The sequence below is a fragment of the Perognathus longimembris genome, chromosome 13 (genome assembly GCF_023159225.1).
Source record: "Perognathus longimembris pacificus isolate PPM17 chromosome 13, ASM2315922v1, whole genome shotgun sequence".
Classification (NCBI taxonomy): Eukaryota; Metazoa; Chordata; class Mammalia; order Rodentia; family Heteromyidae; genus Perognathus; species Perognathus longimembris.
In genome coordinates, this window is record NC_063173.1 from 50667430 (window position 1) to 50692937 (window position 25508).

At 38.4% G+C, this 25508-nt stretch overlaps 3 protein-coding genes across 3 annotated transcripts; 2 read left to right on the forward strand and 1 right to left on the reverse strand.

The window, feature by feature from the left end:
• Positions 1 to 1159: 1159 nt before the first annotated feature.
• On the reverse strand, positions 1160 to 8237 carry LOC125362526 (olfactory receptor 5D18-like). Its single transcript, XM_048361352.1, has 2 exons — positions 7332 to 8237; positions 1160 to 1237 (listed from the first exon to the last, which is right to left on the reverse strand). The coding sequence occupies exons 1-2, from the start codon at positions 8235 to 8237 to the stop codon at positions 1160 to 1162; spliced, it is 984 nt and encodes a 327-aa protein (XP_048217309.1).
• Positions 1903 to 2844, forward strand: LOC125361367 (olfactory receptor 5D18). The gene has a single exon (XM_048359796.1). The coding sequence runs from the start codon at positions 1903 to 1905 to the stop codon at positions 2842 to 2844; it is 942 nt and encodes a 313-aa protein (XP_048215753.1).
• A 3817-nt stretch (positions 8238 to 12054) lies between the features above and the next one.
• On the forward strand, positions 12055 to 12987 carry LOC125361702 (olfactory receptor 5W2-like). The gene has a single exon (XM_048360281.1). It carries the CDS (start codon positions 12055 to 12057, stop codon positions 12985 to 12987), a length of 933 nt encoding a protein of 310 aa, XP_048216238.1.
• Positions 12988 to 25508: the final 12521 nt, after the last annotated feature.

Sequence of the window (25508 nt, forward strand, 5' to 3'; positions counted from 1 at the left end):
TTGTACACAATCTCATCATGCTATATTTCGAAAAATAATTTCCTTTATAATGAACTTGCCTAGATATAGGAAAATCACCAATGTCCATGATCTTTTGAATTGACTAGACTTTCAAAATTTTGCAATTTTAAGGGGGTGTAAGAGGCTGGGGAAGTTAGTTTTTATATAGAAAATATTTTATATGGAGAGTTCCCAATGCTGCTAATACTTTGTTCCCAGGTCTTCTTGTATATAGAGGCACTGCATAAGATTGAGGTGATTAATTTTAATTGTTTATTTTCTGACCCCTAGAGAATGGGGCAATAGAGAGTCTCTGGGGCCTCTGTGTTCATGCTTGAAACTACAGATATAAAAATTAAGATGTCACTACTAGCCAGAAGAGAAAGGTCCTGCCTTCGCCATCAGCAGGTTTGTTGCATATTATAAACTGATATTTATTTCAATCTAGAAAACAACTTTTGAAGAAGGAAATACACCCTTTACAGCTGCATTGTTCTGGTAGAAGACTGTCATGAGCAAGTGGACTCTTTCTATGGGAAGTGGACTCTTCCTGTTAAGAGGACTGGCTCAGCTAAGCAACTCAAAATGAAAAGCAGGTACCGAGGGTAATACAATAAAGAAAGTCCAAGAACATGCAGATTTTTTAGTAATCCAGCTTTACACATTGTTGAAAAAGAAGTAAAAGCAGAATTCGTGGATATTTAAATGAAGTAAAATAAACAGATTGAATAGGCTAAAAAGAGAAAAGGGGCCAGCTTAAACAAAGAGTAGAAAACACATGAAAGTGACCCTAATTGCAAAGATAACAATCACAGTGGATTAACAGTGCTGTAGGAAAATAACCTATGTATTTTTTCTCTGCATGCAAAAAATATGAAGAAACTTTTACTGGGAAATTAATACTAGCCTTTGGGTTGCATAAGTCATTACATGAAACATAATATTAGTAAAAATAAAAATGCCTAGATAGGTGATAGGTGATAGTAAGTAAAAGCATAGTAAGTACAGTTTTTCACTTTGAGAAAGATTATTAAGGTTGTCTTTAGTAGGAAAACATTTACTGGGTTTGGGAACAAAAAGGACCCTTCAATGACTTATTCTTCACTATCTCCAGGTGTATTTATTGAGTAATTTGGAAAGTGTTTCTGGCATTATCTGACTAGCAATAATTTACTGGAAATAATTGAGAAAGATATTCTGTCACAATAGAATGCAAATGGAGTTGGTCACCAATGAGAGAAAATTTAATGATTTTTATATCCTAATTTTTTCATGTAATAATTTCATGGTTCAGTCTTACCTAAAACTTGTCATCTTTCTCTCACAGGTAACATTGGGGGAAATTGGGTATACTAGGTAAAGGAGAAAGGAAGATAGAGATGGAGATGAGACAGAGTGAGGAAGAACAAGAGATAGCCAAAGAAAGAGGACTAAGGAAGGGATATTTTTATGTAGGAAAACATAATCAGTTCTTACTAGTAGAGAAGATTTTCTTAAATCTGATAGATACAGCTTTCTCATATTTCACTACACAATATATTTTGTCACTGGCTAATTTTCCATAGGATGGACAGTATTAAAATTTGCTCATAAATAGAAATATAATATAATATCTCTCCTCCTTCCCTTTCATAAAAAAAATTCAAAGGGTTTCATTATTCTGTTTTCATACAGCATTTGAGAAACAAGTAAATTAATACAATTCAACATCTTTCTTCATTAAAAATGTAAATGAGTAAGCTTTAAGCAATTTGGACATCCAGCCTTTCTTGCCTATGAAAGGTGCATATTTGAAAAGAAAATATTCATCATTGAATTTCTGTAAGGAGAACAAATCACAGAGCTCCCATTCTGCTCCTTCTCCTTGCTTTCCAGGATATTCAGATACTGATTAATGGAAGCATGCTACTCCCAGAGAGAAATGACAGCGAGGCCACCTTCACCCTCCTGGGTTTCTCGGATTATCCAGAACTTCAAATCCCACTCTTCTTGATTTTTCTGGCCATTTACAGTGTCACGGTGGTAGGGAATATTGGAATGATTGTCCTTATCAGAATTAACCCCAAGCTGCACACCCCCATGTACTTTTTCCTCAGCCACCTCTCCTTCGTGGATTTCTGCTATTCTTCCACCGTGGCTCCCAAGATGCTGGTGAATTTAGTTGCCCAAGACAGAAGCATTTCATTTGTAGGATGTACGATACAGTTCTTTTTCTTCTGCACATTTGTGGTGACTGAGTCTTTCGTGTTAGCAGTGATGGCCTATGATCGCTTTGTGGCCATCTGTAATCCTCTGCTCTATACGGTTGCCATGTCACAGAAGCTCTGCACTATGCTAGTGCTGGGGTCATATGCGTGGGGTGTCACTTGCTCGTTGATATTGACATGTTCTGCTTTGAAGTTATGTTTCTACGGCTTCAACACCATTAATCACTTTTTTTGCGAGTTCTCTTCACTGCTCTCGCTTTCTTGCTCTAATACGTCTCTCAACTATTTGCTGCTTTTCATTTTTGCCACTTTCAATGAAGTCAGCACACTGTTCATCATTCTCCTGTCTTACATGTTTATCCTTGTCACCATCCTCAAGATGCGTTCAGCCAGCGGGCGTCGCAAAGCCTTCTCCACCTGCGCTTCGCACCTGACTGCCATCACCATCTTCCACGGCACTATCTTGTTCCTGTACTGTGTGCCCAACTCCAAAAACTCCAGACACACTGTCAAAGTGGCCTCTGTGTTTTACACGGTGGTGATCCCCATGCTGAACCCCCTGATCTACAGCCTTAGAAACAAGGACGTCAAGAACACAGTCAGCAAAATAGTAGATGCTAAAATCTTTTCTTCTTAAGTGTATTATTTTTGTTCAATGAGTTATTTACATGCAGCTTGAATTCAGGAATGCTAGTAAAATTAATAGAATTGATGTGTATTGGAATAGAAATGGATTATTATTTTAAGAGAATGCATAGGATTTTGTTGGTAGATATCTTTTGTGATCTTTGCCATTTCTAAGATTCCATCTATACTTTTGAAATAATGCAAGACAATTTATCATTTGGGAAGACCCCCTAGTATTACATAAATATCCTATGGCATATGTTATATAAATCAAGTCATAGTTTATCCATGCCTCTTTTTGTTTTTTTAAACAGGATGATAGAAATAGGGTAAGCTCTCATCAACCCCATATGTAAATGTCTATTTTATAAAGCAGGACATAAAAAGTACTGCAGTAAATGTGAGGGAAGAATACATTCCAATCTATTATGGAACCTGAAGATTGTTTTCTAAAACTGGTATTATTTGAATTTGTTGAGGGAAAAGGACATGGACACAGTGTTTCAGAGATACATATAATCAAAGAAGGTATTTCATCCAGGACAAAGCAACATAAATAAAACCAAGTAGGCAAAAAATATAATGTGGAGTAAAAAATCCAGCTAATAGCTTCTTTAAATAATGTGATGTAAATGTTGAATATGCTAATAATTTAAATATCTGTATGATATTCACAAAATTTGATAAAGTCAGCTTCACACCAAATTACTCCAGAAACATTTATTCCAAATAATTTGTATACCTTCCACAACAGAAACACCCACACATATATGTACAACATTTGCAGCTATACTATTATATCATTATTAATATATATTAATTGCTAATGATAATGGATTTTATTTTTTCTTGATAATGGATTTTAAATATTATTAAATGTATACATTATTTTGCCTGCTATTTTCATTTATCTTTGTCAATATAGTATTTTATTAAGCTGGTATGAATTTTTAAAAAAATTACTGAAAGTGAATCCTTTCATTCTTACTATATATATGTGTGAATATTTGTGTGTAGAATTGCCTATGTATAAGACTATATAGATAACATTTTTAAAATTTTATTAGAAATAGTTTTGGCACTAGTCAGTTCATGATAATATACCACAATCCTCCAGCAATCCTGTAATAACATAATCCAATTGTATTATTCTCTTATTAAATTCAACATTAATATACATTTTAACTGACTGAGCATGCTTTTCTTTTTTAGGAATAATAATATCAATACGTGATTTATTCTAATAGTAATACATGGCATATCCTATGTCTAGCTGGACATTACAATATTCAGTGAGAGGAGAAAATCATAAATTTTAAAAGATTCATTATAGTTTTATTAGGAACAAAGGAAATACTTCCTTCAAAATATTTTTGCATAGCTCCTCATCACTTTCATGCACATGCCAAGAATAAATTAATTCATCCATAGAATAGAATGTATCTATTCCAGATTAATTGATTATATTACAACAGTAAAAAGTCAATAATCAGCCAAAATGAAGGATCAGCTTAAACTAATGAATTGAATACTGCAAAAAAACGTTGTACTTAGAACTGCAGTAAAAATTCTAGGTAAAGATCAAAAGTTTTCTTTTAATGCACCAAATAGCATAAATATTTACATTTTATGAGAGTATTTCCAATCTAAGCAGAACCATCTTTGAAAATGTGAGACACATCTATTTCAGAATATTTCTGGGCCTATGTGAAATAGCCATTGTATATTTCAGATGAAAATAACAATTATGGCAATGGTAAAGTTGAGGTCTTTCTACACACAAACATGAAATGAATAGTATAGAATACTCAAAACAAAACCCAGATAAACCTAAGACAACACTATAGATTCTGTCACATACTGGGTTAACATCAGTAATTGGAGAAACGAAAACACACACACGCACACACACACTCTCTGGCTTTGATTTTTTTTTTATTTCTTTAATGTTTATCTGGAAACAGTATATTTACAGCCATCAAACATCTTCAGTTTCAAATTAGGCTTTCACATACACATGATGGAGAATATAAATATGAGAAACAAATTTCAGGTCCACAAGTGTGTTGTCCATGACAAATTTCACACTTCATGTCAAATACTATTTCATAGTTCATGTATTTTAAAGATTCCTCATCAGTAACTGCCTCCACAGAAAGTAAATTTTGTATGTTAAAGTATTTCATATAATGTAATCTTAGGGATGGTTCATCTGATGAAAATATATCTCAGATGAGACTTGATATGGTAAAAATTAAATTACATTGTCCTATAGAATTCTCTTTAGAATTAATCGAGTCTTTGTTATATATGCTTCTGAAATTTCATTTTAATACTTCAATTCTTCCAACTTGTAAATATTTGATTTTTATACCAAAAGCTAGAGATGTATGTATAGTAAACAATTTTTTCTGAGAATAATATATCATCAGTAAGTACTTTGGATATTTATAGAAAATAATTGTTTATCTCTCTGAGATCCAATTATATTGGAAATTTGTTTTTCATCTAACAGTCCTTTCTGAGTAGAAATCGGATAAGTCCAAACCATGTCTTTTCATTAACAACTCCTTTCCTATAGATGAAATGTTCAACGGTCGAAGACAAATGAATATTCTTGTGTATTTCATTGCCAATTAATACAAATATTCTACGTGTTTCAGATGGAGAAGAGAGAAGGGATTAGAAAAAGTATACTTGTCAATATTTAAATATTTTTTCATAGTTATTTACCAATAAGGTTTTTTCTGTAACTTCATTCTGCATGATTTAACATACTGTGGGAATTTAGCACATATCTACAATCTTAAACAATTGATTTAATTCCAGCAATCATTTCTTTTATAGCATTGTACTTGGTCTGAAGTGTGTGGTCCTTGGTTTTATTAAATAAAAAGGTCAAGGGGTTGTATCATTTGTAAGACAAAATATGGTCATCCTCTCTTTAAAATTCACAGAAGTGAATACAATTCAATTACACAATTAATTTTGGAGCAAATTAACTCCTAAAAATTCAAAGAAAATTAAAAGATGTACCAGTTTTTCACAAGAAATAACCTAAGAAAATACAAAATCAGTTCTTTGAATATGGATTGCATAAAACATTTTATTATTGCACATTTCATATGGATAATTATTTAATATACTCATGCTTTTATGTATGTCATAGATTTTATTTATCTTAATATCTACTGAAGGAGTCGATAAGATGTTACAATAAGTTGTAAAGGATAATTGAAAATCCTATATATGTTTTAGGCAATCAAGAATATTGAAATACATTCACGAACATATCCAAATATTGAAGCAAAGGCAATCCATATCTGTAGACACAAATCAACTGAAGCTCTTTAGACATACATTTTCTTTTATTTGAATCATTAGACACATGAATTCCCTTTTCTCTGAATAAGAATCACTAGTACCACAAATTTTCTGCCATTTATAGAATTGGGAAAGAAGTCAAAGACAACAGAAAATACAGATAACCCAGAAAATGACACTATGACACAAGAAAGCTGCATAGTTCTTCATTTGCTTCAGTCTTCCAGAATTTTCTCTCATGAAATAATGAAGATTAAATGAATGCATAACTTTTATAACAGTAATAATGGAACCGAATAGCTGTGGCAAATGTTTCTTTCTTATCTAACATGCTTATGAAATATCCATTTTAATAAAGATCACTTATTTATTCCTCCATATTAATGACCATTGAACATTTCATCTTGACACGTTGCATAATGGAAAGGAAAGTGTCAGATAAGATATTTCAACAAAACCAGTAAAAGCCAGAAATAAAGGTGTGGTTCAAATGGTAGGGTGTCAGCTGTGAGCAAAAACAGCCAAATGAGAAATCAATGCTCTGAGTTCGAGACCAACTACAGGCATGTGCATGCTCACACACATGTAAATAACTGAGGTAAAATTTAGTATTTTAAATCTGGTACAGAAGGGAGGACATGATATCTGGCTTTTTTTATTTTTCATTTTGAAGCAACTTCTGTAGGTACTCAGCTTTCGGCATTTAAGACAATTACTAAACCCTTATTTGCAAGATATGGAGAGATGGGGGGGGTTGTTGTTTTTGTTGTGTTGTTTTTTTTTTTAGATAAACTCAGAGCTTGTGCTCACATTTAGCAATGAAGATATTAAAGGATTAATAGCGTTTCCAATATCTTAATAAATAATCACATGACATATAAAACAGTTAAGCACAATGTCACACATGATACATAATCTCATTTAATCTTCACAATCAGATTCCAAACTATAGTCAATTCAGCTTTGTAGATGAAATATTAAAGATAAGAAAGAGGCTAACATACACCTGCTAGTCATAGAGACAATGTTAGTATCTCAAAAATCCATTATGATTATTTGTAAAACATTAACTCTATTACTTTAATTGTCAAACGTTATGGAATGCTGTATTTATACTTCGGGAGCCACGGCAAATATCATGTGATGTTCAAGAAACTTTTAACGGCAAATATTTTTTTTCAGAGTATCCTTGACGTCCTTATTTCTTAGGCTGTAGATCAGGGGGTTCAGCATGGGGATCACCACTGTGTAAAACACAGAGGCCACTTTGACAGTGGCTCTGGAGTTTTGGGAGTTGGGCACACAGTACAGGGACAGGATGGTGCCATAAAAGATGGTGATGGCAGTCAGGTGCGCAGAGCAAGTGGAGAAGGCTTTGCGACACCCGCTGGCTGAACGCATCTTGAGGATGGTAAAAGCAATGAACATGTAGGAGAAAAGAATGATTAACAGAGTGCTGAGAGCATCGACTGTGGAAAGAGTGAACAAGAGTAGTTGGTGGACAGAGGTATCAGAGCAAGAGCTGGAGAGCAGGGAGGAGAACTCACAGAAAAAGTGATCGATGGTGCTGAAATCCGGAAAAGAGAGTTGCAGCACGGAGCACGTGAGAATCAAAGAGCAGGCCTCCCCCCAGGCGTATGACCCCACCACCAGCACGGTGCAGAGTTTCTGGGACATGACGACCTTGTAGAGCAGAGGGTGGCAGATGGCCACCAGGCGGTCAAAGGCCATGGCTGCTAAGAGAAAGGCTTCAGTGACCACAAAGGTGGCAAAGAAATAGTACTGCACTATACATCCAGAAAATGAAATGGTTTTGACTTCTTCAAGTAGGTTCACTAGCATCTCGGGAGCAATGGTGGAGGAATAGCAGAAATCCACGAAGGAGAGGTGGCTGAGGAAAAAGTACATGGGGGCGTGCAGCTTGGGGTTCATTCTGATGATGAGAATCATTCCAATATTCCCTACCACTGTGACACTGTAGATGGCCAGAAACATCAGGAAGAGTGGGATTTGAAGTTCTGGGTATTCTGAGAAACCCAACAGGGTGAAAACAGGCTCACTGATATTTCTGTCTGACATTAACTTGGTTCCATTCCTGGGTATATTTAACATTGTCCTAAAAAGGTTAAATGGCGAAAAGAGTCAGGGTACCAGATCCTCTGTTTATCCCATTCATAACATCTGCAGGGTGACATTAAACATGTCTTTCAGAATCCTGGAAATATTATCTTACTTGAAATGCCCACCAAAGGTTGAGAATATCAAACTAGATTCAAATTTTCATAACATCAGTAAAATTCTTAGATCATAATGTTTATATTAATTTAAGAAAGTAATTTCACTTAAATTTCAGATCCTGACATTTCATAGAATAGTATACAAAAATTATATCTGGTTATAACTGCATAATCAAAAAGCATTAATTTCTATGAAAATTAATGTTTATAACACATATTCACTCAGTTACTATGAAGCTAAATATTTGTTTGCATTGTTAATTCCATATTATTTCTCTGTTTTACTCAGTAAATCTGATTTAAAATATATTTTGATTTAAAATATATTTTTTTCAGTAGAAACTCAGGAATTCCTAATTGTTAGTCTTTTCACATTGACAAAAAGAATAATAACATTAGGAAAGACAATATAGATACAGCTTACTTTTTCTAGGTGAGAAAATGAGTGTCAGAGAAATCTTAAGTTTTCAAATGATTTGTAGATGCAGATAAATAAGTACGTGTACATCTAAAACCCAGGTCATCTGGTTCCCAATCTTATATCCATCTCTCAATTACCACAGTAATCCTTTACCTATGAATAAATATTGTCTTTGCTATTTACTATATTTTCAATTAGTGATAAAACTCGACACTTCAAATTTATCACAGGACAGTCACTGTCTTAGCACTATATAAAATCAATATCAAATCAAAATGTATAGAATCAAGAGAAAGTGGGAGAAAAATGAGGGGGGATAACAAGTTTGACAAGAAATGCACTCACTACCTTATGTATATAACTGTAATCCTCTGTACATCACCTTGACAATAAAAATTTAAATTAAAAAAAGAAATACTTTGTAGGGAAGATTTCCCACTCAAAAATATTAAAACAAAAACCATATCATTATAATTACATAGCAATCTGGCCCTAAAGAGGTAAGTTACCTTTCTTCCAACTTTTATTTTCTGATTAATGTGAATGTCAATCCTTCTTTTGAATCTTGAAACAGAGTTTCTGGTAATAAAGTTAGGATCTTTTTCAGTGGAAGAGACACCTGTATTCTTATAACCATGATGACAGCAACCCTAAAGAATATTAATGGCTCTATTCTCTAAAGATAACCAAATAAGCAATTAAAATTAATCACCTCGGTTTGATGAAACACTATTTCACAAAATTTTCTAGGTAGATATTTTAATTAATACATAGTAATTATACACTCTAGAGTATTTTGTTATATTTCAATTCATGTATTCAAAATTCAGTGACAAGGTAACAGCTACTAGTGTAGGTATTTATCATCAAATATTTATCATCATTTTTTCCTTTTGGGTATGCTAAAAAAATCCATTCACTAATTAGTATGAAATATTCATGGTGATTGCCAATAATTGTTATCCAGAGAACCTCAAAAATGATTTCTCCTAGCTGGTTGTTTCTCTTTACTCTGTCCAATCCTCACTTCCTTATATCTTCCCCAAGTTCTTATCCTATAAAAGGTATTGGGATTCTGGGGATGAAGGGAGCATGGATAGCAGGAACAACATGGAGTTAGTTAAGAAAAATAAATTTTCATTCCTAGCAGTTTAAAACAACTACCATTGATAAAAGTTTATTTGCTGTTTTGTGCCAGTTCTGGGGCTTGAACTGAGGGCCTGGGCATTGTCCCTGTATTTTTTGCCTCAAAGCTAGCACTCTACTACTTGAGCCACTCTTCATTTCCAGCATTTCTGTGATTAATTAAAGATAAGATTCCCAGGAACTTTTCTCTCCAGGATGGTTTTAAGCTGAGATCCTAAGATCTCTGCCTTCTTGGTAGCTAGGATTATAGGCATAGGCCACTGTCTTTCATTTAAGTAAAAGCAGTAAACATTACTTAGAGGTGGCAGTGACAAATCACACAATCAACAAAATAATATAGTACAAATGACTTTGCCAACAGACAATAGTGAACTTTTCATATGGCAACTGTATTTCACACTTATTGTAATACATCCCTCACTCTAAGAATATATGAGGCAACATGTTGGCACAGAGGTGGTTCTTGGTCTTAAATCTTCTTTCAATTATAAGGGCGACTTAATGCATATTATTTTAGTGACTTTGCAGGCACAACCTCTGCCACTAAGAATCAAGTGCAACTTAAATTCTTCTCATCATTGGGATCTGCTTGCAAAACATGAACCATGTCATATTTATACAAAATGATTGTGTTATATCTCCAGTCTTTTTAGACTGATAGCAATAGCACAGGGTACCACTTCTTACCACAAGGGGAAAGGTTAAAATTCCAACCTTTGCTAAAATTATTGCAGTATTCTCAGGGGAAAATCCTGAGCCAAGTATCTAATTAGTTATGGTTGAATGACACAAAACAGTGAAGGTAAAGGTTTAAAAGCTTTAAATCCCAACACTCACTAGGAGAAATTAAAATATGATCTACACATTGCTGAGATACAGGCATATGAATAGAGCTACTTCTTTACCTCAGGTACATTTCTGAAAGCCTATGTTTAAATAAACTTAAAAAGTAAAATTCTGCCTTCACTGAAAAAGCAAAGAAGATTAAAATGTTGAAAGATGAATAAATGAATGATTCTTATGTGTTTTGTTTCAGTTCAATATAGCTTGTAATCTAATGGCCAGTTATAATTTCTTATTAGATGTGAGTGAATAGACATTCATTATCATTTATATAAAGGCTATAAATGTTTTGCATATTCACATTTCAGTTATAAACAAGTTTCCATGTTTGAATATCAATCTGATGTGGTATTTGTTAAATTTTGTTCTAGTTTATTTGAATAACAATAGAATTTAGAAAGAACAGACATAGAATATAGGTTCATTCAAATCCTTCAGGACCACAAACAGGAAGTATTAAGCTTAGATCACACATCAGACTACCAACCATATAGGAATTTTATATAGCAACAGGTAGATATGCTTGTGAATATGCTTCAAAAGCTACATATTAAATTCCAATATGAAGACACAGCAACAAAAACCTAGGTATTTAAAAAATATTTATCACATTCACATTTTAATTAAACAGTCAACTCATAAGTCAATGATATTCAAATATATTTGCTATAAAATTTCATTCTTATTTTTTATGATGATATCTGTTTGGTTTTTCAAAGGAGTTGTCTATTGGCATTAGGTGGGGCAAACAAAAGGAATTGTAAATGTGTTAGGAAAACACTGGTAAGTGATATAATAGGGGTTTTCCTTTAGTAACTTACATGGAATGTCACTTCCAGTGCTAACATGTGTTATATTTTTGATAACATAATAAATGTGTTCCAATTTGTCAAGCATACAAAATAGTAAGTCTCCAGGCTTCTCTTTGGTATATTGATATTGCTTTCCTATCATTGTTTGGACTTGGATCTAGCCTTTTATTTATTCAACTGTACTTCCAGAGAATGGGTGAAAATGACCAAAAAAAGTCATCTCAGGAACTATATACACTTGCATTTAGAGCTAAAACTGATTAATTTGCATTAGATATTTTTAGTTTTATTCTCATTTTTAATGATTATGAGAGTTTTAAAGAGCTATATCCTTGCACACTTTACTGTGAATGAGAAAAACAATGTACTGCCTGCTACTAACCTAACCTATCACTCTCTTGATCATTCTGTGACAGTGTTTGAAAAAATAAAGCAGAATGGACACTGGAAATTGCTCCTCGACAAATGAATTCATTCTTTTGGGAATTACCAAAGACCCTGCAATAAAAGTAGTTCTATTCTCTTCATTTCTAGCTTTGTATCTCGCTACTCTCATGGCAAATGTTGGCATGATCACGTTAATCAGAATGGACGCCCAGCTGCACACACCTATGTACATTTTTCTCAGCCACCTTTCCTTCTCTGACCTCTGCTATTCCACTGCAGTTGGGCCCAAGATGCTGCTGGACTTAATCAGCAAGAATAAATCAATCCCCTTCGCGGGCTGTGCTCTGCAGCTATTCATCTTCTGCATGTTTACAGATGCAGAGTGCATGCTGCTGGCAGTGATGGCCCTTGACCGGTACAAGGCCATCAGCAACCCCCTGCTCTATGCCGTGGACATGTCCAGCAAGCTGCGCTCCCAGCTCTTGGCTGCAGTTTACCTGGTGGGAATAACAGATGCTTTGGTGCACACTTCCCTGACATTCCGCTTATGTTTCTGTGGGTCCAATGAGATTAATCATTTCTTTTGTGATATCCCCCCTCTCCTGTTAATATCTTGCTCTGATATACAAGTCAACGAGTTAGCCATATTTATTGTGTTTGGTTTCATTGAACTGAGCACCATCTCAGGAGTCCTCATCTCTTACTGTTACATCATCTCATCAGTCTTGAAGATCCGCTCTGCTGAGGGCAGGTTCAAAGCTTTCTCCACCTGCGCCTCCCACTTAACCGCAGTGGCAATTTTCCAGGGAACCATGCTCTTCATGTATTTCCGACCGAGTTCTTCTTACTCCCTAGATCAGGACAAAATGACTTCTCTGTTTTACACCCTTGTGATCCCCATGCTCAACCCTCTTATCTATAGCCAAAGGAACAAAGATGTGAAAGCAAGCATAAAAAAATTAAAAAGTAAAAGTCTAATTTAAGTAAATGGTTGTATACTCTGAATACATGCAATTATTCACACACACAACATACATTGTTGTGCCTTTAATATTATATGTTAACACGGCACAAAGTTGTGTAAATACTCTAATAATATATAGACATTTTAGTAAAACTTCAACACACAAATAACATTCATTCTTTAAAATATGCTATACTTCACTATGTCTTCTACGTAAATAAGGTCCTCTATACTTTTCAAATCTCTCCTTTTGCTTCACAGTGCACGAAAGTGTTATATTACGGTGAATATGAATTTTGTTAGTTCAATACTGAGGAAGTAACCGAGCTGCATGCCCTACCCTTTGAAACTGTACCTCTAGCTAATAAGGTGATTCCAATTTGCATTTACACAGAATTGTTGGTATTGAGCACTTTTCTCACATGCTTTGACAGTTTCTATGTCTTGAATTCACAAATACCTATTTGACTGTTATGGAGGGCTTTTATGTAAAATTGCTTCTTTTTTTTCCTTCTGCTCGTTCTTTTTTGCATTTTATTTTTGAATTTATACAAATTATATTATGAATGTGTTTTATTGTGACATTTCCTTGCAAGTACCTAGTACACTTGAAACCAAAACACGTCCTCTTACATTGATTTTTTTAAAATAATAATTACTTATTTATTGTCAATGTACAGAGGGGTTACAGTTTCATACATTAGGCCATGGGTACATTTCTTGTACTGTTTGTTACTTCCTGCCTCATTCCCCCCTCCCCCTTCTCCTTTCCCTCTCCCCCATGCGTTGTTCAGTTGGTTTACACCAAATGGTTTTGCAAGTATTGCTTTTGGAGTCGTTTGTCTTTTAATCCTTTGTCTCTCAATTTTGATATTCCCTTTCACTTCCTAGTTCTTATACCAGTATATACAGTATCCAGGGTACTCAGATGAGATACAGTGATAACACGGGGACAACCATAGGAAGGGGATACAGAGGATCATCAACAAAAGATCTGCTTATTGTTTTTGAATACTGTGAGAGAAATAAGTTCTTGTTTGCTGCTTAAAGTATAGTGACTTTAGTCAATAATGCTATTCACATAAATAAGTGGAAGAAATAGTGTTTAATATTGGATCAGCAAGGAATAATAAGGCCATGGAAATGATAATTGTTCTGATTTGATCATTGAAAGAATATATGTATCACTCTTACCTTCCCATTACAATCTCATAAGTTTTATACTCATATCAAATTCAAATAAAATAAATAAAACAGAATTGCAAATAAATACAAATAAGACAAAATAAATAAAAATGAAACAAAACAGAAGATGGAAGTAGAGTTTGATCTTATGACAGATATAATTTGGAAAGGTAATTTGTTGTGCCTGTTGGCACCTTTAGTCACAGTCAATAAGAGGAAGCTAAACAAACAAACAACAACAACAAATAACATGACCACAAGGAATGTAGGTCTTAAGCTCAAAGATGTTCTTGTGAAAATGGAAGAAAACTATATATCAGCTATAGTCTTTATCTTGAATGTGTTTCATGAAGCTTGAAAAATCACTTAGAATGTTGTTTGAAAGTTCGATGACTTTCATAGTAATTTGGGCAGATAGACTGAACCCATCTTCTTTCCTGAGACTATGTAAAAGAACAGTAAATACCTATCACAAGTTTCTGATTCATTTTGTCTTGCCTTCCTGAACAAACACTGCTCCTCTTTACTTGTTATCTCTTTAATTCACTTTTTTTACACATTGAGCATTGACTGAAGAAAATTAATATTGCCCAAATGGATAATGGATACCTGTGTGTATATTATCAATTACATTCTTCCAATTCAAACAATCACTGCATAATCTAAACCTAACAAGAATGTGTGATGGTAGATCTGAATAACGAGTACTGCAGTGATCAGAGAAAACACAAGATGGATGTGCTATCTGACTGCCCTTGTTAGAGAAAAGCAATAGTGATGCTTAATGACACAGCAACTGGGAGGCTCTGTGTTAAAAACAAACAAACAAACAAACAAAAAACAGCCAGTTTACTCCATAGACATTATTCTCTGTGTAAAAGAGAGGATCGTAATTAACTCCCTCTGAGGTCCTTTCCAGTAGCCACTTTTGGTGTCAATATAACTTTGACTATATTGCCCTACTACTGGAGATGTTAAAAAATGCAAAAATGACAAAACAGCTTCATTTTTAAATATATAAAAAGTTTGCATTCTGTTTCTAGAGCAATTTAACCTGAAATCACAAAGGCAATGGAACCAGATAAACTGTGTTATTTGTGAAAGGTGAGATAGTTTAAACACTACTTCCTTAACTCACCTCCCATTTTACCTTCAGTCTTGAATAGAAATCGATGCCTCTCACAGACAAGTCCTCACATCAGTAAATATTGTTAATGTTCAAATAAAACTCGCTGTGATCCATTTGGAATTGATTTTGGTGCAGGGTGATAAATAGGGATGTAGTTTTCGTTTGTTACAGGGGTTGACCCAGTTTTGCCAGCACCATTTGTTGAAGAGGCTGTCTTTGTTCCAACCTATATTTTTAGCTCCTTTGTCAAAGGATAGGTAGCCGTAAGTGTACGGGTTCATTTCTGGGTCTTCAGTCTGTTCCATTGGTCCACAGGTCTGTTCTTGGGCCAGTACCAAGCTGTTTTTATTACTATAGCTTTGTAAAACAAATTAAAGTTTGGAATTGATATTCTTCCTGCACTGTTCTTTCTACTTAGGATTGTTTCTGCTATTCAGGTTTTTTTTATTGTTCCATATGAATTTCTGAATTGCTTCCTCTATTTCCTTGAAGAATGGTGTTGGGATATTGATGGGTATTGCATTGAATTTGTAGATAGCTTTTGGACAGAGAAATAAAAATCAGATACCCTGAAAACACTACAAGAAGGAATAGGAGAAACTCTAGGACTTTTTGGTACTGAAAGAAACTTCCTCAACAAAGGATCAGAAATGCAACAAAGCAAAGAAAAGTTGGACAAGTAGGACTGTATCAAACTGCAGAGCTTCTGCAGGGCAAAGGACATAGCTTCCAAGATAAACAGAAAGCGCACAGATTGGGAAAGACCTTTATCAGCCATACAATGGACAATGACCTGATATCTGAAATATACCCAAAAATAAAAAAAATTAAATTCCTCCAAAACATATAATCAAAGAACCAATAGCTCTCTCAACGAATGGGTTAAAGACCTAAAAAGACACTTCTCTGAAGAGGAAATGAGAAATGGCCAAGAGTCACATGAAAAAGTGCTCTACATCACTGGCCATGAAAGAAGTGCAAATCAAAACAACATTGAGATTCCACTAGTAAGAATATCCATTATCAGCAAATCTAATAATATTGGAGAGGATGTAGACAAAAGGGAGCCCTACTCCATTGTTGGTGGGAATGCAAACTTGTTTAACCCCTCTGGAAAGCAGTGTGAAGGTTCCTAAGAAGGCTAAACATAGAGCTCCCCTAGCACCCAGCACCCCCACTTTTGGGCATTTACCTAAAAGACTACAAGCAAGACCACACTAAATCCACCAGCACAACTATGTTCATGGCAGCACAACTTGTCATTGCTAAAACATTGAACCAATCTAGATGCCCCTCAGTAGATGACTGGATCAGGAAAATGTGGTACATATACACAATGTAATGCTATGCCACCAACAGAAGGAATGAAACTGCCTCATTTGTAAGGAAATGGAAGGACTTGGAAAAAATCATATTAAGTGAAGTGACCCAGACCCAAAGAAACATAAACGCTATGGTGTCCCTCATAGGTAATAGCTAGTAAACTATTAGGCTAGTCAAGATCAAAATACCTCAGTAGATACACACATATGATCACATTAGATGATGCCAAGTGAGATGACTCCATGTTACAGAAACAAGAGTTATACAACTATTGTATTTATTATCAACTGTTGGGACCTCAAGGATCCCTTTTCCCCTATCTCCCGGGGAAAATTCCTGAGCCCCAAAACTATGAAATAGCCTTGTCTTCCGCCAGCAGAAGGCAAAAGCGTGCTCTTGTGGACCGCATTTAGCCAAGGAGAGTGAGTTACCGAAGCCTCCCTCCCTGCCCCTTCTCACGTGTCGGAGATTGGAGCAGAAAAGAAAAGGACTCCGGGGAGGCAGCTTGGGGTTTGAACTGAACTCCTCGCCCAGGGGGCGGGGGGAAGGATTTATTATGGTGGCGAAGGTGGGAAGGCGGGAAGGGAAGGACTTGGCTAATTGGCTGAGCCGGGCTGTCTCGGCAAGAGTGGCATCCTGGGACTCCCCCCACAGGCTGACGTCATGCCCCAATAGGACCACCCCTGGGCTCCGGTGGCGCCATCTTGAAGGCATCCACGTGGACCTGAGATTGAGATAGGAGGAGGCCAAGCCAGAACTACTCCTTCCCGTTCCTGACCCGGAAGGCATAGGAGTGGCTTCCGGCCATACGGCCCCAGGGTGGGATGAGGGGAGGGTCAATCAGGGACTGACCCTTTACGTATACAGCCAGCATCCCCACATCTCCCCGTCTTTTATTTTTTAAATAGCAGGAGGCGCCTTACTTGAGGGCGCGCCTGTCTTAGGTTGCCTCCCCCGTGGGAGATCATACCCGTCATTGGCAAAAGAACGCACTGGCACTTCAGGCTAACCTACCTGCCAGGCGGCCAGCTGGATGAGAGAATTCGGGGAGAGCGGGATTGGCATTCAGAAGAAAGCCCTGATGTTTCTGCTCCATGCCTGTGGGCCCCGGCCAGTAGCGGGTCCTAATGGGCATTATGACTAACCTCGTGGGGTTCCCAACTGGTCAAAAACAAAATCCACTGTTGACCCGAACAGCCCTAGCCCATTGCCACGAATGGAGACCTGTTTTGACTAACAGAGGGTAAGGTAAGCAGGGTGCAAATGTGAACATAAGGCACTTATAATGTGAACAACTATAACATAGAGCAGATGCAAACATGAACAGTTGTAGCACAAGAGCAATTATAACACAGACACAATGCAATGGAGTGTCTCTTATCTGGCTCAGTCCATAAGAGATAGAGAAGTCCTGATCCGATCTGGTGCCACCCGAGATGACGCAGACAATATTCCCTCTCTCTGAGAGTGAGGTAGGAACAAGTCCAAGCTTTGGCTCTGGCGACTTTCATTGGCCCATAGCAGCCAAGGTGCTGGTAGCTTAAAGCACTGGTTAGTAAACATTTTTAACGTAAACATTTGGAGCAAGGTGCCAATTTCCTTGCTTATTGTAAACATTTATCATAAAACATTAAGGTGTCAAAACCCTTTAGCTCCTATTTCCCCCCAATGGGGCCCCTAAGGTAAGCAGCAAGGGGAGGAGCAAAGGAACGAAGAATGGTGTGCAAAATTCTCCTTTAGTCCTTGTGCAACACTGCAGATGGTGCCACAGCAAAACATTGTGCCATGGGATGCCAGGCGAAGCCCCGGAAGCAAGCAGAGCTGGCACTGGTCCATCGCCAATGTACATAGGCAGGCTTTCTGTCTCCCCATTGAGGATCCACCAGGGTCTCTGTTTTTCCTAGGAAGAGAGTAAGGGGAGACATCCCTCAAAGGCAGGTGCCCTTGGGTGATCATTCAGATGAGCAATATTTTAAGTCTCTAGCTGGTATCCAGATTATATTTGGTTCCCCAATTGGGAAGACACATGCAAAGCCCCTTCCCGCACTGATAAGTGGGTCCGGGCCTCGCCTTGCTCCTGTGAGGGGGGGTCCTGACAACAGACTTCCACCTTTACATAAGGTGTTTGGCTTGACCAATGTCTCTGGAAAGCCAACAGAGGTTGATCCTTGGAAAAATTTAAAATATTTAATGTAAACATCACTGTCCTCAGCTGGTAATGGGGGCTTCCCCCCCTTTCTATTTTAATAATTGATCCTTCAGGGTCTTATTATGCCTCTCAATTATGGCCTGACCCTGTGGGTTGTATGGTATTCCAGTGGTATGTTTAATATTCCACGTTTGGAAAAAGGCCTGTAAAGGCTTGTTGGTGAAACAAGGTCCATTATCTGTCTTTACTTGTAGGGGAAGCCCTAGGATAGCAAAACATTGTAGGAAGTGGCTCTCAGCATGCCGGGCTCTTTCCCCCACATGTGCCAAGGCCCAGCAGGCACAAGAATGGATATCTATGGACATAAATATATATATTTTAACCTTCCAAAAGGAGCATAGTGTGTTACATCAGTCTGCCAGATAACATTAGGCTTTAAGCCTCTGGGGTTGACTCCAGGAGATTGCAGAGGAGGGACTTTCAGAAAAGGCATGCATGCCTTGCAAGTCCTAACAATCTTTTGTAAATCCTTTATAGGAACTGAAGGAAATCTCTGATGTAACCCTCTCGAGTTTAAATGCATACGCTCGTGGAGTCCTTGGGCCATTTGAAGTTTTTGAGGCTGTAAGATGGCCATAGCTGTAATAATCCCATTAGTGGCCAGATGATCGGCTATTTGATTACCTTGTGCCAGGTTCCCAAGCAGTCCTTGGTGTTCGTGAAGGTGCTGTAAGAATATAGGCTCAGCCCGCTCTTTTAACAGAGACCTGACTTGGATCATTAGAGGAGTGATTGGGTTCTCATCTAACTTAATATATGAGGATACTAGGTTTGGTAACAAATTAACCACATACAAACTGTCAGAAAACAAATTCATTGGCTGCTTGACATGGGTCAATGCCAGGGCGACTTCGTATAGCTCCTTAAACTGTGCAGACCCGGTAACTGCTTCAAAATAATGGGTGTTTCCTTTCCCACAGGCAGGGGAGGAGGCAGGGCATACCACCATGGCAGACCCCTCCCTTCCCCCATCTGTAAAAACATTTGCAGCCTTGACAAGAGGCCTGGTAGAAAAAAGCACAGGAGGAGTCCATTGTAGCTTGGAGAATGAGGTCACCCATCTCGAAGTTCCATAATGGCTATCTAACTTCCCCATAAAACTCTCTAAGGCACTAGACACCCGGTTATGATTCCTTTTGACCCATTCAATATCTACCAGCCTGTAAGGGATGGTTATCACATTGGGATCTTGCCCATAATGTCTCAGGGCAGTATCCCTGCCCTTAATTATTAAATCAGCTAGCTGATCCAGCTGGGAATAAACTCTGGGAGCTCCTCCCACCGATGCATGCACCCACTGAAGAGGCTCGCTGGACTAGATAATAGCAGCTGAGAAAAGCTCAGATTCAGGGAGGACCCAAAGACAAAGTGGGCACTCAGGCTTATAGAGAGCTAACTGTGCCACATCTAGGGCCCTTTGGATTTTCTGGAATATTGCTTGGAGTGATGGAGTTAATGTAATAACATCAGTGGGCGCTTTGCCCTTTAAGGAGTCATGGAGTGGAAGCAGCTCCTCTGTAGGCAGGTGAAGCCAAGACCTTAGACAATTAATCTCGCCTAACAGCTTTTGCATCTCTACCGTAGTATAAGATGACTTGAAGGATAACTGGGGTTTAAGGGGGCACACAGAGTCTAGTTTAAGTTCTGTCCCCATGATCTTAAAGGGGTATACTTTCTGAACCTTGTCCCTAGCTATATGCAGTCCTCCTCCTTGCAGGAGTGTTTGTAATCCCTATAGGCCAAATTCAATACTCAGACGTCGGCTGCCCCAATAATGATGTCATCCATATACACATATAGAGTAATATCTGGCTGACTGAAGAGGTTGAAGGACTTGTGACACATAATGCTGACAAAAGGCTGGACTATTAGCCATGCCCTGGGGCAGAACCACCCACTCATACCTTTGGTTTGGCTCCTGGTGGTTAACTGAGGGCATGGAAAAGGCAAACTTTTCACAGTCTTGGGGGTCAAGGAGAATGGAAAAGAAACAGTCCTTGATGTCAATTACAATCAAATGTCTATCCTGAGGAATGGAGGGAATCCATGGCAGCCCCCTTAAGGGGGTGCCTACGGGGACTATCCGCTCATTAATTTTCCTTAGGTCCTGTACCGTCCTCCATTTACCTGAGGCCTTTTGTATAACAAATACCGGGCTGTTCTAAGGGCTCAGCGAGGGTCTAATATGCCCTAGGGCCAGTTGTTCTCACATTATTTCCTTTAATATCTCTAATTTGTTTGAGGGGAACGGCCAGTGTTCCATGCACACTGGGGGTCCCAGAAGCCATTGAATGGCAGGGCAGTAGGAACAGTGGCCTTTAGAATTGGGGGTGAGGCCCTGTACAAGAAGCAGGAGCCTCCTGACTTGAGGTCTCACTCCCTGATGGTTAGTTTAAAGGCTTCCCCGCAGCTTCAAACTTGGACTTGCACTCGCTCTGCCAATGATATCCCTTCTTGCACTGGGGGCAAGGTGTCTTAGGCAGCACCTTCGTTTGGCCGGAGTTTCATCCTGATGAGGCACTAGGTCTTACAGAGCCTGAAGGACATTCTCTCTTGAAATCGCCACGGCCACCACACCCATATCGCCCTCTGCTTACCTCATTGGCTGTGGCAGGAGCGGGCTCCTCATCAAGTGAGGCAGTCAGCACCTGTGTCCAGCGGGTCTGAGTATTGAGATCCTGACAGGCATATATCCAGCTTTCTAGAGATTTCTCTTTCATTCCTGCACAAGCTAGTTTGTGGTCTGGGGCTATTCCATCCTACACCAAGGACCTGACAAGTTCGTCCATCTGAGACCAAGGAGCCTTCGCCTGAATACTTTCCTCTACCCTCTTGATAAGGGAGGCGAGGTCCTCTGTCGCCCCTGAGTAACTTCTAATGTTGGGGTCTTTGGGGGCCCCTTCCCTAAGGATCTCCATGCCCACATCCCCAGGGCCCACACCCACTTCCGACAGGATGCAGGAAGAGGGACCTGTTGAAAGTCAGTAACACGTGGATTGGTGGGCCCATACAACATTTTGAAGGTGATGGGGATTGGGGGATTGTTTGCTCAAAACTTCTCAGCCTGAGCAGAGCATGCATCCCTAAAGGATGCACACCATTTCATGTAATCTTTCTTAACAAGCACAGTCTGACCTACGTGTCTCCACGTTTGTGCATCGGTAAACCGGTTGTTCAGGCCACGGAGTAGGGTGTGAGCCCAAGAAGAGTTTGGTCCCCTCTCAGTGACCGTTTTCCTAAGATCTCGAAACTCCTTGACTTTCCCAGGTTCCCACCCAGCTGTGATGCTTGCTACATCAAAGTCTACCATCTCCTCTATACCTGGAAGAAAGTCCGGCAGCGGCTGTTCGAGCTGCAAGGGCTGTGGCGGAAACGGCAACGATGGCAGTGATCATGGCGAAAGCGTGGCGGGCCATCGCAGGTCCAGGGCGGAGTGTCTGGTGGGGGAGGGGGAGAGCGACAGCAGAGGCTGCAGGCTGCCCCCCTCCCTGGCCGTGTGTCTCAGGAGCGCGGCATCTAGTCCGGGATTCTGGAAGCTAGGCCCATGATCGAGATCGGCCCACTGCCCATCCACGGGCCGGTCAGGATGGGGCATCGGGCCCTTCTCCTGCAGGTCCATGGTGGGGGGGGTTGCCTCCTTCTCCCCCAGGGCTCTTCTTTGCAGCTCCCACCTGACCCAATGGATTCTCTCCTGTAGAAAAGCAATCTTTGAGAGAGGCGATGATTGGGAAGATTACAAGTGGTAGATCATCTCCTATCTCCTCTTCCTTGCCTTCCAGCTCACTCTCCAGCTGATCCCAGGTTTCCCAGGAAAGTGGGTTAGTTTTAACCAACCATGGGAAGGCCTGGGTCAACTTTTCCCAAATCCTCTTGGTGGCAGAATCTGAGATAGTCTGTCCGGTATTTTTGAGCATGAACAGTAATATCTTAACCGCTGGTTCACTCCACTGGCTATGTGCTTGGCCCATCTTAGTGGGTCCCTCTCCTCTTAAACACAATCACTAAATGCGATCTGTGGGGTCGCTGAACCCTGAAATTCCCGGCCGTGTGTTCTCACCTGTGCCCCGCATTCGGGCGCCAGATGTTGGGACCTCAAGGATCCCTTTTCCCCTATCTCTTGGGGAAAATGCCTGAACCCCAAAACTATGAAAGAGCACTCGGCCTTGTCTTCGGCCAGCAGAAGGCAAAAGCGTGCTCTTGTGGACCGCATTTAGCCAAGGAGAGTGAGTTACCGAAGCCTCCCTCCCTGCCCCTTCTCACATGTCAGAGATCGGCACAGAAAAGAAAAGGACTCAGGGGAGGCAGCTTGGGGTTTGAACTGAACTCCTCGCCCAGGTGGCGGGGGGGAAGGATTTATTACGGTGATGAAGGTGGGAAGGGAAGGACTTGGCTAATTGGCTGAGCCGGGCTGTCTCGGCAAGAGTGGCATCCTGGGACTCCCCCCACAGGCTGACGTCATGCCCCAATAGGACCGCCCCTGGGCTCCAGTGGCGCCATCTTGAAGGCATCCACATGGACCCGAGATCGAGACCGGAGGTGGTCCGAGCCAGAACTACTCCTTCTGGTTCCGGACCCGGAAGATGTAAGAGTGGCTTCCGGCCATATGGCCCCAGGGCGGGATGAGGGGAGGGTCACTCGGAGACCACCCCTCTATGTATACAGCCAGCATCCCCACAATCAACATGCCATGTGAAACCATACCTTTTGTATTTTTTTCTTGTCTGTTTGTTTGATTGTTTTGTTTAGTTTTGTTTCTCTTATATTCCTTTCCTGTGGTTGTATCCCCGCTACCACTTTATCTCATCTGAATACTCTGGATACTGTTTATATGGGTATTAGAATGAGGGAAGGGAAGGGGAATATCAAAATTGAGAGACAAATGACAAAAAGACAAACCATTCCAAAAGCAATACTTACTTTAAATCTAATCTAAAGATACATATTTCTCCTCTGCTGTATTTTGTGAGCATGTATCTATTATACTTACATAGGTGGGATGGTAGAATGGGATGCATTCACCTGTTTTATAATCATTATAGTGGGGAGGTGATCATTAACTTGAGCTGATCTTTAACTGTGTACTTCATACCAATTGGCATGTTGAAGGTAACAGAAATCCCCCGACTTCAATAAAATTCTCACCTCTCAATTTTCAATGACAGATATTTTTTTTCTAGTTTAAGAATTGGATTGTTTGCAACTCTTAAAAAAACATTTATTTAAATAAAACTACTAAAACAAAAATAATCATGATGTAATATTTCTAATGTACACATATCATTTTTTACTTTCTTTTTACCTTTAAGTAGTTTCTTAATGATCAAGAAATAAAAATGGAAGGGTATCTGAGCATTCACACAAGCAATAGTAGGAACATCATTTTTAGTGTTGTTTAGTTGTTGGTTTCTATTTATTATACTCAGTTGTTGTGGGTGACAGACAGAAGAGCTCAGCTCAGTTAGAAAATGACCTGGAATAGGAGTTGGTCCCTAGGGTAGAAAATGTTTAGTACTTAAAAGACATTGTTAGCTTTGACAGTGCAATGCATTTTGGAAATAGTTATCTTCTGTTTCAAATTAAGTAGAATATCTAATCTTTATTAGGAAACTTTACTGACTTTCCTTTCTCATTTTTTTAGGCAGTCATTTTTAGCCTCCACCCAAATAGGTAAGCATGAACTAATTTTGCCTAATATAAAATGATTTTTATAAGTACCTATGTAATTGGTATCAAGACTAATATCAAACTACCAACAATTAAAAATAAAATATTTAATATCTCACTACCAACTGCTTTAAAATGTACTGATCTTTCTTAAAAATTGAAAAAGTAAGTCAGGTTTTATACTTGATTTGATTTAATCATTATTAGTATACATGAAATCAAAATACTATTACATAGTGAGGCTATATATTAGAGAACATCAACCTTTAATTGTTAACATGAATTAGATTATTAGATGCTAAGCATATATATGTATATATATATGTAATATCATGTGTGTGGGTAGTTTCTCATAAAAGAACTGCATACAATAAATGAGCAAGCTGATGAACAAATGGTATTGTGGTACTGAAATGGTTTACATACTATCCTACTAGTATCGAAGATATTCCTCACTTCAGAATCATTTTCCCAATTTATTGTCTAGAATAAATTAAATTGGATTGGTAGTTAAATAAAATACTGTGAAAGTATTACCAGATAATACAATGAAAAATGCATGGAGTGTAGTCTGACATAGTATCTTAATCATGTAATTTATTAGCTACTTAGTGACACTCTTAGAAAAATAAACAGTTACAGCATGTTTCTTCTTTATTGTCAAAGTGAAGTACAGATGGGTTACAGTTTCATATGTGAGGCAGTGAGTACATTTCTTATCCAACTTGTTACCTCCTCCCTCATTTTTCCTCTTTCTCTCCCCTCCCCCCATGAGTTGTACAGTTGTTTACACCAAATGGTATTGTAAATATTGCTTTTGGAACGGTTTTCCTTTTTATCCTGTCACTATATTTTGGTTTTCCCTTTCCCTTCCCTAGTTCTAATATACATATATACAGCATGGTTGTTGTTGTTTTTTTCACTAGAGGTTTTGTCTTTCATTTTATTCATACTTGATACATAATTCTCTGCATAATGATGGGCCACTCTGGAATGTTTTTATATATGTTATTGGACCTGCATTTTCAAA

Bases quoted from the DNA above. Each gene is read 5' to 3' on its own strand.
- LOC125361367 (XM_048359796.1), top strand. From the start codon at position 1,903: ATGCTACTCCCAGAGAGAAATGACAGCGAGGCCACCTTCACCCTCCTG.
- LOC125362526 (XM_048361352.1), bottom strand. From the start codon at position 8,237: ATGTCAGACAGAAATATCAGTGAGCCTGTTTTCACCCTGTTGGGTTTC. The intron at 1,238-7,331 runs AATATTTGCCGT...ATTAAATTTTCT, and splicing joins TCAAGGATACTCTGAAAAAA to CTCATTGGTGACCAACTCCA.
- LOC125361702 (XM_048360281.1), top strand. From the start codon at position 12,055: ATGGACACTGGAAATTGCTCCTCGACAAATGAATTCATTCTTTTGGGA.